General features: G+C 40.7%; 1 protein-coding gene across 1 annotated transcript in view; it reads right to left on the reverse strand.

Annotated features, from left to right (window-relative positions):
- STT3A (STT3 oligosaccharyltransferase complex catalytic subunit A) overlaps positions 1–14,809 on the reverse strand; it is a 119,635-nt gene that overhangs the window by 61,534 nt on the left and 43,292 nt on the right. Inside the window, exons 5-8 of the mRNA XM_033919253.1 lie at positions 14,361–14,506; positions 11,473–11,563; positions 8,195–8,301; positions 3,531–3,695 (exon numbers count right to left, since the gene is read on the reverse strand). Of these exons, the coding sequence (XP_033775144.1) occupies positions 3,531–3,695; positions 8,195–8,301; positions 11,473–11,563; positions 14,361–14,501 (504 nt within the window). The 5' untranslated portion in view covers positions 14,502–14,506. The remainder of the gene's footprint in view (positions 1–3,530; positions 3,696–8,194; positions 8,302–11,472; positions 11,564–14,360; positions 14,507–14,809) is intronic.

Here is a 14,809-nt window from a genome sequence, read left to right on the forward strand (position 1 = left end):
AGGAGTAATATTAGAAAATTCTGTTCTTGTTTGCTTTCTCCATGCCAGCCTTGACTACAAGAGAGGTGTTAGAACTGGACTTTGCTGAACCTAAATGCTGGCTGGATCTTATATTTCACATCCATAATTTTGAAGATAGGCTTTACAGTAAGGGAAAGGAGATGAAATTTGATATACAGTACCACCTTTCTGTGGTTACAATCAAAGCAGTTTATATATTATATACAGATACTTATTTTGTACCTGGGCATTGGGGAGTGTTAAGTAACTTGCCCAGAATTGAACCCGGATCCCCTGGTTCTCAGGCTACCACTCCCTCCACTCCCAGTAAACAGGTGTTTACTACATATGAAGTTTTTGTACTGTAACAGTAGTCTATGGGGCATTTATAAACTTCATCCAGGTTCTGAACCTGAAATAATCAGAAGAGAGTCTATGGGATCTTGGGGAGAGGAAGTTAAGCCAGAAGATTAAGGTGGTGTTGCACTGAGCTTCCGATATTGGACATCTGGCAACTAAAATATAATGTTCTTTTAAAAATTTAGACACTTTGCCTCATGTTATTCTTTAAGAACATCTTTCTGCTGATGATTCTATCTGGGACACTTGTGTGTGTGTCATCAAAATACCATTCACGTCTACACATGTGCTTTGGAAAGGGTTGGGAATGACACTTTCCACAACAGGCCTGAGAGAGCACTGAGAAGACAGTTAGTTGCATTTTGAACCTGAAAACCTCCAAATGCATCAGTTCCAATGGGATCCAGCAGTTGTCTTTTGCAAGTACTGCACTTTGAAGTGGACAGCAGGTTTATTGAAGAGTCCCTACATGAAAGCACAGAGCCATATATATTCTAGTCTTATAGCCCTGTTACATTAACGGGTGCTAGAATATGTGTGTGTGTGTCTGTCTTTATTTCTTTCTCTCTCTCTACTCTAGCTGCTTTCTGTATTTCTGTCCTTTCTTTTTCCTCGGCTAGTCCACCCATTCTCCCTTCCTTTTATCTTCCCTGTGTCCACCACCACCCCTTCATGGCTCCCCTTATCCAGCAGCAGCACTTCTCCCTTTTTTTAATCTCCCCCCCTGTCCAGCAGCAACTCTTTCCTGTCCCCCTGTGCAGCAGTAGGCCTCCCTTCCTTTTTCTCCCCCCCCTCTCTCTTCCCCTGTCCATCAGCACCTTTCAGTTGATCTGGGCATCTTTTGAGCAGAGGAAAGCAGTTGGAAGTGAGCTTTTAGTCCTTACAGACTGCTTTCAAGTTCCCTGCACCCAAATGGAGAACTTTCCCAGGATTTTCTCTGTGTGCATCTTTTTGTAGGTAATGCTTTAGAAAACAGCACCTCTTACCTGCTCCCCCGTCCAGCCTCCGCGCCGCCTGAAGCTGACAAAACCCTAAGCCGCGCAAATGCACTCCTACCTGTGGGGACCTTACAGTGCACGGAAAAAGGGAGCACACAGTGTAAAAGTGCGCAATGCGCGCATAGGGTTTTATTATATTAGATATGTGCGTTTGTATGTATGTAGAGAATAATGGATGATGGATAGATTATAGTAAGTTGATTTTAATTATGTATGTTTCTCTGTAAACCACTTTGGTTAAAGTGGAATATAAATATGGTAAATAAATAACTGCTTTATGGGAGCCTCTCTCAGATCCACAGTGAATGTGGACATTTGAGGCAGTCTTTTCAGGATCATAAAAACATGTAAGTACAATGCTTGCATTCTGTATCAGAGCCCAAGCAGATTAGACACTTAAAATGAGAGCCAAAATTCAGGTTTTTTTCTACCATACTGTGGGCAGGGCAAAGAATTTTTAGAAAGAAAGAAAAGTTAGCAAAAAAAACCCAAAAACATCAAGCCACAGAGGTGTAAAACAACAAAACAAAACAAATCTCTGTAGAGTTTTATTTTTGAGTCCAGCAGAACAGAAAACAATACTCTTAAAAACTGAGGTGGTGAGGACAATGCTGTATGCAGGATGGGCTGTGCATACTCAAAACTTTTACCCTAAGTTCTGTGAGAGTTGTTACATTTCAGTAACTAACCCTCTCTGTGGTCACTGCATTGTTTAGAAAAAAACTGTAGTTAAACTAAAAGCAAAAATGTAAACTCACACAAAGATACATTTCATTTCTTGCAGAGAAAATTGAAGCAATTGTTGTCACCTTGTAATTGGCCTTAAGCCTCAAGTCCCACATGCAGGACACCAAGAGATGTCCCATGCTAAAGATTCTGACTCATGTCTGAAAATATATGGGGGGGGAGATTTTGTTTTAAGTGGGGGGTCTCAAAGCACAGGCCCATGGGCCAATATCCAGCCCGTGATATTGATTTTATCCGGCCCACGGAAGAATTGTGCAGAAATGCGCCAACTGGACTAATTTTCCAATGAGAATCACGAAAAAAAAACCCATAAACACGGGGTGTTGAATAGATTTAAAAATTGCTTGTAAATTTATCTCCAATGTTGGGACATACGTATCTTTTGCAATACAATCTTTTTCCTAATGATAATATATCAAGTCAAATACAGGGCAAATTTATCTGATGAACATTTTGAAGTCGTTAATTGTAATTAGCATTTCACAATTTGAACCTGTTTAATAAGATTTTAAAAACACAAAAACAATTCCATCATTTCATATCAATGGTTTTATTATAATTTGTGATGAAAATATGAGAATTTGCTGGTAGTGTTAGTCGTCATTAATATACGATAATTTAATCTCACATACTCTGTAATTAGTTTATAAAAATTTTCAGCTTTCAATAAAACTCATATCTAGAGTTCTTTTTATTTTTTAACTACAGCCCACTGAAAAGTGCTGAAGTATCCAATGTGGCCCTCATGGCAAAAAGTTTGGAGACCCTTGTTTTAAAGGATCTCCCAAGAATTATAGGGACAATAGAAGTATAGTGGTACCATCGGTTTATGAGTGCACTGGTTTGCGAGTGTTTTGCAAGACGAGCAAAACATTTGCAAAAATCGGTGCATTCAGAAACCGAGCATGGCTTGATTTACGAGTGCCCCCTCGCAATCCGGCACCCTCCCCCCTGCGATCGGGCACCCCCCTGACGCGATCGGCTCATTCTATAAATTTCTTTCCATTGCAAAACCCCTTTTATGAATTATTTATACCTTTGAGGTTAATGAATGTCTGTCATATTTCCCCTTCACCCTTCTTCTCTAGAGTATACAGATTTAGGTCTTGAGGTCTCATGTCATAGGGGCACCTGGGTGTGGATGCTGCAACATTTTGGTAGCTGCCCTCTGGACTGCTTCTACTCTCTCTATGCCTTCAGAGGTAGACATCCAGATATAAACACAACACTCTAGGACAGTACAATTTCAACAGATCTTAATGACTGTTACAAGTACTAGCTGAAATTACCTAAAGTATTTCATAGAATAACTACTTCCTTAAAATATTACTATCAATCACACTATACATGCTAAGTTAAAAAAAAAAAACCCAGGAAGAAACAATATGCATTGATAAGAAGTTGACATGGTCTCTGTGTAGTTACCTGAAACCCAACGAAGGGAATCTGCATGGACAGGATGGTCCCAAGGCAGTATACTGTGCAGTAAGCCACATAAATTCTGTGTGAGAACCGTCCAGTCAGCATCAAAACCAAAACATGCAGCGGGATTAGGTTAATCAGAAATACATAGCCACCCCAGGAGGAGACCTATGTGACAGCAGGAAGGAAGAGTCCTTAAACACAGAGCACACTGGGCTTTAAAAATAAAAATAAAAAAAAAATCATGATTTTAAGAATGTTTGGTAATAATTCTAATAGTTCATAGTAATGTAGGATCAATAATCAGAAGAATCAAAAGTTTCACTTAGTACAGAAACAGGAAAAACAGAATATGTAAAGCCAACTTTCACAAATTACCTTCAATACTCAGACTAACCAATAATCCATATAATGAGGTCAATTTTTCAAAAGCCTTTTCACATATAAAACAAGGTTGTTGAGTGCAGAAATACAACTTTTCAAATTTCGTAATACATACATGTGTAAGCATATGTAGACTTTCATGGAGCTGGAGTTGGGATGGACTATATACACGGTCGAGTCACATTATTATGACCGTCTACTGATCAAGTTCAAGTTTATTAAAATTTGTTAACCCGCTTATCAAATTTCTAAGCGGCATACATAATATCCAGAATAACTGCCTCTGGCAACTAGATGCCATAGGAGTGACTTAATAAGATGCTGGCTGGTTGCTAGAGGTATCTCGAGCCATGCAGACTGCAATGCGTCTAACAGTTGCTGATGAGTGCGTGGTGGTGGATCCAGTTGTTGAACATGTCGATCAAGGTGGTCCCAAATGTGCTCGACTGGGTTAAGGTTTGCAGAATTCAGAAACCAGGGAAGCAGCTGAAGTCTTAGTCATGCTCTGTGAACCACTCGCAAATAATTCTGGAGGTATGACACATCGCATTGTCCTGTTGAACGATCCCATCGGCCATAGGGAAGGCTGTCAACATGTACGGAGAGATACCCATATCAGTTGACAGTGCCTTCCAGAAGTATCAAAGGACCCAGACCATACCAAGGAAAACAATCCCCACACTATACTGCTGCCGCCAGAGATCCAAAGAGTTCTACTACGGAAATCCTTATCTGAACCCAAACCTCTCCACTATGGAGGTGCCTCAGAGAGCCTTACTATCACCACTCCTCTTCAACCTCTATGTCTAACCAGTACTGGACATAGCGTAAAAACACCAAATCAGAATCCACTCTTTCGCAGATGACTTACAACTCTACTCCCACTAGGCCGACACCGAGGACACACAAATCAAAAATCTCCAGTCTTGCTTAACTGAAATAAAGACTTGGATGACCAGGAACAAGTTACAATTAAATGAGTCCAAGACAGAACTTCTCTGGATCCACAAAGATCTTTGCGTATACCCCGTCCGTCCTTTTCCTGGGGCACAAACACCCTTACACCCAAGGATAATGTCCACAGCCTAGGAGTGACTCTCAACTCAAACTTATCAATGACAGATCACATCCAAACTAGTATCTTCCTCCTTCTACTACTTCCACCAGATAAAAACCATACGTGCATACTTTCTTAGAACCTTAATTCGCCCAACTACTGTACGCTTTTGTACTATCTCGCTTATACTATTGCAACATACTACTAGTGGGCCTGCCTACCAAACCTCTCTCCCACCTTCAAAGGGTGCAAAATGCCGCAATCCACCTCCTGAAAAACCTTGGCATTCACAACCATGTTACCCCTGCATTAGCTTCCATGCATTGGCTTCCCATTCAAAAACGCTGTGCCTTCAAAGCCCTGATGCTCGCTTTCAAAACCTTCCATGAAACGATTCCACACTACATGACAACTAAACTACAAATCTACTTCCCAAAGTGACCACTGAAGTCCCAAGGAGAAAAACAACTGACCATACCTCCTGGCCGCTCTCTCAAAACTGAAACAGCCTGCAAACGCTCCTACTCACATTTCATTCCCAGAGGATGGCACACAATCCCCCCCCCCCCCCCCATCTGTTAGAACATTGTGAAAACCTTCCTTTTCACAAACCCAGCGCCTTAAGGACATGCACCCAGAAATGCCATTCAGAGTCAACGCACCTATGCCACCTACTCTCACCAGAGCTGCTTAGTGGATATGTTTTTTTGTCATATCTATATTGTAAATTATGCAATCTTTGGCCTATCTCGATTATATTATATTGTGGATGTACTTTGTAACCTGTTTCGGGCTCCTTTGGGAGGACGGGCTAAATAATTGAGCAAATAAAATTTAAAAAATGTGTACGTCAATGGTTGCTGGGTGTTTGTTCTCGGCGGTTTCACACCTGACAAGCCAACATCCATTCATTCGATGGACCTCAAAACGTGACTCATCAGAGAAGGCCAGTTTATGCAAGTTCTGTGCAAATTGTAGACATTCTTTGCGATGAACCCTCAAGAGCAAGGGTGCAGTCACCAGCTGTCTGCTCCAAAGCCCCATTTGCAACAGGGTTCACTGCATAGTCAATTTGGACACACATCTAGAAGCCCCCTGGTTTGTTTGTATGGTGAGCTGCTCCATGGTAGTCCCACAGTTACGTCAGGTCAAAAAGGTTCCATTTGTCCACTCACGGTAGACTTTAATCACAGCAGCCCGTGAACAGTTCACAAACTCCACCGTTTCTGATATGTTGCCATCCTTGGCTTGGTCTTCGATGATCATGCCTTTTTCAATGTCTGATATATTGTGCTTTTTCTCCATGACAGCCACGGTTACTATACTGGCAACTTGCTGACATCCCACCTTATATACCCATGAAGTCTGCGCGTGACGGTTGCATTTGTTCAATAGCTGTGAGTCCCTGACATCAGAGGTAGGCGGTGGGTCATAATAATGCGACTCGACTGTATTTAAACACATACAGCCTCTTTTACAAAGCTGTACTAACAGCCCCGAAGCCCATAGAGATTTAAAGGGCTTCGGGGCTGTTGCTTTGCAGCAGCCGCTAGTGCGGCTTTGTAAAAGAGGCCAATAGTTTTGAATTTCCAAAAGGATGGATGGATAGATAGATAGATTTTCATAGAAAAATAGCCACATTAATAGAAGGTATAAATCTGTACACACATATTACTGAATTAATTTTCAAAGAGAAACTATTCAAAGTCTGTCTTTGAAAATTGCCCCCTGTATTCTATAAAGAAGTATGGATACTATGTTGGTCCTCCTTAAGGTGCAGAAGTAATTATCAATATATACAGCAATAAAAATAGGTAGCTCTCATTAAAGTGCATTTAATTTTGTATTTACTATGAACTAGATGGAAAAATTAACTTGTGGTTTAGTGCAAAGCCTGTGTGCAAAGCCTTCCCATACAATTACGGCATAGGAAAATTCTTTATCACCTTGTACAGATGTACTTACTACCATCTACTCAGGAGGCAGTAAGTACACCCACACTATTTGCACTAGTGACAACATGAGTTAAATAGCTGCATGTTAACTGTAATGTGTGGTTCCCACCCACAAAAGACCACTGACCAGCAGGTACCAGATCATCATACAAAGGACACTAAGCAAGTAAGTTTTCAAATGCCTTCTAAATGTAAGCAATGGTGGCAACTGGCCGAATGCCCCAGGGAGCTTATTCCACACTGTAGGAACACAAATTTAAAAGCACAAGCAGATAACTCTCAACCCCAGAATCTCCAGTAATCTAATTTGCAGAACACAGGTTCCTAACCAAATATATCAAGTTCATTTTTCACTAAGGTATTTCAGACCCAAGCTCTCTAATACCTTGACGGTCAGATTCAACACCTTAAACTGTATTCTTTTCACCACAGGTAGAGGCTCAACCAAAACTGAAGAAATATGCTCGGATATTTACCTGCCTTAACACCCTAGATCAGGGGTGTCAAAGTCCCTCCTCAAGGGCTGCAATCCAGTCGGGTTTTCAGGATTTCCCCAATGAATATGCATGAGCTCTATTAGCATACAGTGCATGCAAATAGATCTCATGCATATTCATTGGGGAAATCCTGAAAACCCAACTGGATTGCGGCCCTCGAGGGGGGACTTTGACACCCCTGACCTCAGTGCATAATCTTACAATAATCTAGTCCTGAAGTAAATCACTGAACATACGAGTCTAGCAAAATCAGCCTCTGAAGGTGAACCTCCTCATATAAAGCCTCAACTGCTGCAGTTTGAAAAAACATCTAACTGATGAGATTTGGAATTTCACTGATAAACCAGTTCCATACCTAGATTGCACACTTGGTTTTGAACCCTCAACTTAAATCCCTTCCAAGAAGTAATCAAACAGTCTCACATCATAGTTAACGCCCCACAGGGCCTCCGCCTTTTGAAGATTTAACTGCAATTTATTCACAGCTCACAAGCACTTCTTTAACTGTGCCAATTTTCCTAGCAATCTTTCCCTGGTGATTTCAAGGCCATGTGGCAAGAGACATGCAGTGTTCTTGACCATGTTATTAGCATGGCAGTTCAGGGTAGTTAGGCATGATATTTAGGAAAGACATACCTTGGGTTTATTAATTTACTAATTTTATATTATTATTTTTCATAACATACCAATCCTGCTTCTTGCCAACCTTCTGAAGAAGTTTCCTCCATAAGTAAATGCTTACCACCAAAGCACACAAGACTCACAAATATTTACCATGTAAAAGTAAGCCAGCGCACACATGGCTGCCCAGTAGATGGACCCAGTCTTCACAGCTTTGATCCACATGTAGTAAGTAAGAAGCATGCAGAATATAGCAATACCTGGGCAAATACATGAGGAGAACAGATTAAACAAAGACAAGCAGGGAAACAGCGTAACAAACCAATACTCTATGGGAAATGCATGGCATTTATTCAAAAGAAAGTGAGCAATCCAAGTGACACAATGAACCCCAACAAGTAAATCTCACCCCATTTTGTTACCGAGTGGAAGGAATAGGAAGTGAAGAGAGAAACACCTTAATTTATGTAAAATATAAAATAGTTAAAGATGTAGTACATTTGTAAAGTTCCTATATTTATAATTAAACAGGGAAAGAAAGGGATAGTAAGGATGAGCAGATTGGATAGGTCACATGGTCTTTAGCAGCCCTCATTTTGCTATGTTTCTACAATAGCAACATAAAACATCAGCCAAGAGAGTCAGCACAAAAATCATGCAATAGGCCTAGATACAACTAAAATCATCCACCTCTATCACATCAAAAACCATACACCCATGCCACTGTGGGAGTCAGCTCCACCTCCTCCATGTGGCTTGGGAGATTACCACACTCACTTCATTTTAATATTTTTAGTTTAAGAACATAAGAATAACCTTACTGGGTCAGACCAATGGTCCATCAAGCCCAGTAGCCCGTTCTCACGGTGCCAATCCAGGTCACTAATACCTGGCCAAAACCCAAGGAGTAGCAAGATTTCATGCTACTGATCCAGGGCAAGCAGTGGCCTCCCCCATGTCTCTCAATAACAGACTATGGACTTTTCCTCCAGGAAATTGTCCAAACCTTTCTTAAAACCAGCTACTCTATCCGCTCTTACCACAACCTCTGGCAATGTGTTCCAGAGCTTAACTATTCTTTGAGTGAAAAAAAAATTCCTTCTATTGATAAGACATTTTTAGTTTAGTTGTGCAAATACTAATTGCCCTGCATACTTGTGAAATACAAAACCACATACTCTCCAGTATAACTCTAACTGCCCAGCATATAACATAAACTCTTCAAATAAAATACAGGAGAATGAAAGAAAGAAAGAAATGTAAATAAGTGAAGGGGGGGGAAAAAACTCAGCAAGGGGAAAATTTGAAGTGTACATAATAAAGTGAGCTGAAACACTAGTATTAGTCCATACCATTAATCAATGGCAAGAAAAAACCTTCACACATCTTCACTTTTCCAAAACTTGTTCAAACCACCAGTCAAACACACATTTTACTTATATGCATTCAATTGATTATATTGTTTTGAATTGCTTATCTGAAAAAAAAAAAAAAATAGGATCCCTTGATGGTGGCCATCATTTTGCAGTCAATTCACTGCTGTTTCAGGGCACAAGATCCACAGATGCAAACAGCACTCTCACTCAACTAAGTCACTGTGTCACTGGACATAGTCGAGTAAGAACACTGTGCATTTGGATCTTGTCAATCATACAACAGCACCACTCACAGAATTGTGGCTACGTAAAAGCTAGGTACTGGAAATGTAGACCAGATTTTCAAGGCCTACATTTCCGGTGCCTACCTTTCATGAGAATTGCGTCCACGGAAGCGCCCTATAATGCCTAATTCCACTTCTGGCATTAACCATGCCTACAGTGGCGTTAGGTGTTGTAAGGTGTTTCCATAGATATGATAAGGGTGGTCTTTTTGGAGGCACTTCCATTTTTTTAATGGTATTTTAATTGGTTCTTAAATTGGCACAGCCAATTAGTGCACTGATTAAACCAATAAAAAGCAATTAAGTTAGGCAGCAACAGAGCACCTACCACCCCCTAACTTAGGGTGCTGTTTTTAGACTCAGGCCTTGGAGTTTTCCCTATGCTATCTGGGGTGTACATCCTGCCATGGGGAGAAGAGTATCCCCAGGAAAATACAATACCAGAGGACAACCAAGGTCTGAGGGTCTCTAATCCACTTTATAAGGTTAGGATGAATAACAGGGAACCTGTCAATGGGAGGTAGTAGTTTGACAGGGAAGGTGGGGTGGGCTTTCCCTCAAAACTCTGGCAACATAATTCCCTGAGCATTGGGAAGGACCGAGTAGTGCCTGACAAATGAACTGAAAAGGCTAATTTGCATATAAGAGAGAATTATTTATTTGTTTATTTATTTATTTTTTGTATTTACCACTTATAGCCTAAGTGGTTTACATTCAGGTACTCAAGCATTTTCCCTATCTGACCCGGTGGGCTCACACTCTGTCTTAATGTACCTGGGGCAATGGGGGATTAGGTGACTTTGCCCAGAGTCATAAGGAACAGCATGGTATTTGAACCAACAACCTCAGGGTGCTGAGGCCATAGCGCTAACCACTGTACCACACACTCCCCAATGAGAAGTGAAGACTATCCAGAAGGGGGAAAGGCCCATTCTGGGGTCTAACAGGGGTCTAGGAGGGAAGTGAGCCTAGGTCTCCATTAGACTTTTGGGTGGTTTTGGATGATCTTCAGAAATGGAGTGATGCCTTACCCTGACTTTACAGGGGGACTGCAATTAGGACTCTATTGCTGGTAGGACTGGAGGAGAGAGTAGTCTCTGAGCTTTTCTTCTTAGAGACAAGGACTCTCACACGTGACCCTTGGGAGAGGGTGATGAATGCTAACTTCAGCCTAACCCCTTGTAAACCTGCTTGAAGGAGGAGGAATAAAGTGGACAGTAGTGACAACCTTTGATTAGCAGATATGAAACCAGCTGGATCATGGTCAGACAAAGGATCAGAGTAGCAAAAAGAGGACCGGAAGAACAAACAGAGGACAGACATATCTACTGTAGCGAGCAGAGAACAGATCCATTCACAATACTTTTTCTTCATTTATTTCTCCTGTACTTATTTGAAGAATTTATTGCATATGCTGGGCAATTAGAGTTATACTGGAGAGTATGTGGTTTTGTATTTACAAGGTGTAGACACCTCCAGTCCTTGTTTTTATGTACTTGTGAAATAGTGCAGAGTTCAGGTTATGTATGGAAGTTATGCATTTATCAATTTTAAAAAAGTTATTCATGTACTAATTTTTATACACTAACCAGAGTGTCTTTCGAATTCAATATATCCCTCATCCCTTTCTCCCCTCTGAGGTACTGGCTCTTTTGGATTTCTAGGAATATACTAAAATATTTCTGAGAGGCAAACAGATGTATACTGAAGATATCTACATTTTCAGTGACCGCATACAGTTAATTTTGACTTGATTTAGTAGAACCCTTACCTTCATTATCGTAGGAGCCAGCAACTGAACGAGAGATGTAACCAGGTACCACAGCAATCATAGCAGCTGCTAAAAGGCCTGCACCTGCATCCTGGAGTAAAACAGCTCAGGTTACAATAGTAAAAGAGCGGGATCGCGAGAACTTGCAGCAGCCAATCAGCTAGCGGCTCTGCATGGACAGGAGTGAAGGAAGGTCGCTCGTGCTGCGATTCATCACTGGATCACCAGGGATATTCAAGGTACACGGGGGAGGTAGGAGGGAGATAAAAATAATTAGAATCAGGCTGGGACAAGAGGCAGTAAGGATCCCTCCTGTCCCGGTCACTGCTGGACCATCAGGTTTCACGGCAGGCCCGGTGGAGGCCTGCAAGGCATTGGGAGGGACAGGAGAAAACGGTACAGAACCTGGCATGGAGGGAGGAGGTTGGGTGCAGAGACTGGTAGGGCAGGGGAGAGAGAGAGGAGGCTGGATGGAGAGCCTGGCAGAGAAGTGAGGGAGGAACAGGGTGCAGAGCCTGGCAGGGCAAGGCAAGGCACTTGAATATTAAACCCCGCAGTTTATATTCAAATCAACCTTTTTTCCTCGGTTTATATTCAGGTCAGTTTATATTTGAGTATACAGTGCTCCACCGGTCATTCGCGGTATTTTCCGACTGAGAATGACCGAGCAGAAGAGTGCAGCCAAAGAGGCAGGAGAGAGCGGTCGGAGCATACCACGAGTGATTTCCTTCACTTGCCGGCACTCTGGCTGCTCTCTCCTGTCTCCCCTGGTAAAAACTGTATTAGTTTTTCAAAATTTGCGGGGGGAATATCAGGGGAGTACTGTATACAGTAGATAACTGTGTACCAGAGGATTGATAACAATAATGAAAATAGTATCTGGTGCTCTTATACCCTATCGTTGATGGGTCGCACCCATTTGTACAAGATGATGGTGGTACCTTCCTAGCTGTACCTTTCAGATGCTTCCCCTGTATTTGTCAGTTAGAGAGGAGCAGAAGATAGTCACTTTTACAGACCTACATATGGAGGGGTAGGATAGCTCATCTCTCACTTAAACAGATGCTGCTGCCAATAAAGGGGGGGAACTAATTAACTTGAGATATTTGTTTGTAGGCTGTGGTATGCGATACATCAACGATTGGTTTAAAGAAACGCAAGAGTTCACCTGCACTGATGTAGAAATATGGTATGTAGATATCTACGTGAGATCTTATCGATACCATCTGAAAATTTACCACCTATATTGAGAGCCTGATATCTTACCATCAGGAATAAACCAGGAAGCTCTACTCCCACTGACAATATAGGAATCTTGAATGGAGAGATGAATCTAACCAATTTTGGGGAAAATTCATTGGAAGTAGTTGTGGATAGGACAACTCTTATCGTCATATTCACGTTGGAATACGATAGAGATTTGGTTCTTCAGACTTGTTTCAAACATATAAATGAGCAATTTTTTGGTTTATTTATTCGTGTATTTCCTGATATATCTCAAGCTTCACAAAGAAGAAGAAAAGATTTCTTGGTTTATCATTCTCGAGATCTAGCTTTGAGAGCTACCTTTATTTTGAAGTTTCCGGCAAAATGTTGCATATCGTACAGTAGGAAAAATGTTCTTTTCTTTGAACCAAAACAATTGCTGGACTTTACTGGGGCTAAAGAAGAGGTTGGAGTAACAATAGGACCAGTAGGTCCTTCTACAGATTAATGCGAACCTGGCTGCTGGGTTTACCACCTCTTAAGCCGTCTCTTTTGAATATTTGTTTCTATTGATCAGTTTTCTCTCTGTGGCCTCCTAAATTGTGGACTAATTAAGTGATTAGTTTTCTGGGTGGCGTTCTTGTACATATTTTTCTTTTGGCTTTGATTCTATGTTCGAGTATAATTTTATGCTTGTATTTGAAAGTGAAAAGTTGATAGTTAAATAATTTTTTTAAAAAGTCCTTAAAGTCCATTGCTTTCCCTAATTCAGGACAACTGGACAAGGGCTCTTCTGTGATAGAAGCTTTCAATACCACTCTTATACCAGTAAGAGTGATTACTGCAGCTACATTAATTCTTCCTTCCTGGAACCTGACTACATCAGATATATAATGTGTCCAACTAGAACCAGCTCCACAGAGGAGACTTGAATACAAGTGTATTGCAGTATGGCCCTTAATAATAATAGCTTTATTTATATCTCATCATACCTTTTCAGTTCAAGCCTCAGAGCATGGACATTTTATTTGGATCACAAAGCAGAAAAGCAACAAGGACTATAAAAAAGCTAAACCAATTTTCATTCAGGTCTATTGCCCACTAGTTAACTAATAGGAATGAATATTATTTAACATGGGAACAGCAAAAAGGAAAAATTTGTTCTTACTGGAAAATTCTCTTTCCTTTAGTGCAACAGATCAATCCAAGACAGATGGGTTTATGTGTTTACCCTGCAGGTGGAGATAGAGTAGACAGAATTGAACATGTGCCTTAAGCCTTGGTGTTCAGTGTAACCTCTTAGTATTCTTTGATAAAGCAGTAGAAAAAGAGCAAAGCTAGACAGTAGCTTTGATAGGTCTCCTTCCTCTGTCTCCAGAAGCATTATGAAGTGTATAACCTACTTATCTTGAATTGATCTGTTGCCACACTAAGAAATTAAAATTTATGAAAGCATTAACCAAGCATTTCTTTTGATTAGCGGTAATTGCTACTCAGAAATGAGTAAAAAGTATTCATTTAAACTATTTTACTTAACCAACTTTTTTACTCCCCAAAGTTACTTCACTTTGACAAACAGTATGAGAAGTATCTAGGGAATAAAAAGATGTGAAAAAGGCAACCCCTACTCTCTTCCCTCTTTGTACTACATCTTTTACAATTAAATGGAATACACAAATTACCTTTAGTTCTTTAGTCAGATGATATGTGACTATAGTAGTGAAGGAAGAGAAAAGTGGAGCCAAAAACACACACACATTTCGTATGTCAATGGTGATGTGGAAGAAATGCAGGACATGGTAAATAGCTGCAGAGGTGATCATAAGACCTGCAAGAAAACAAGTTTCAGTGAAAACTAGTAACCAATCTGTCTAAATAATCAACCTACAAAAAGCAGTGTAAATTACACAAAACTGTATGCAATCTGTGCGACACCTGCCTCATTTTTGGACTGGAATAAATTCAGTAAGAAGCCTAAGTAGGCCAATGTTAGCATAAGAAGCAGTTCAAGGATTATTCCTGAGAGATATTTACTCATCCTGCATTAAGCACAAAGACCATAATCTTGTGCAATATTAAACTCTTGAGGAAAGCATACAGAGCATGGCTCATGAAACTCTTTCCAATCCCT

Source organism: Geotrypetes seraphini, chromosome 13, assembly GCF_902459505.1.
Source record: "Geotrypetes seraphini chromosome 13, aGeoSer1.1, whole genome shotgun sequence".
NCBI lineage: Eukaryota > Metazoa > Chordata > Amphibia > Gymnophiona > Dermophiidae > Geotrypetes > Geotrypetes seraphini.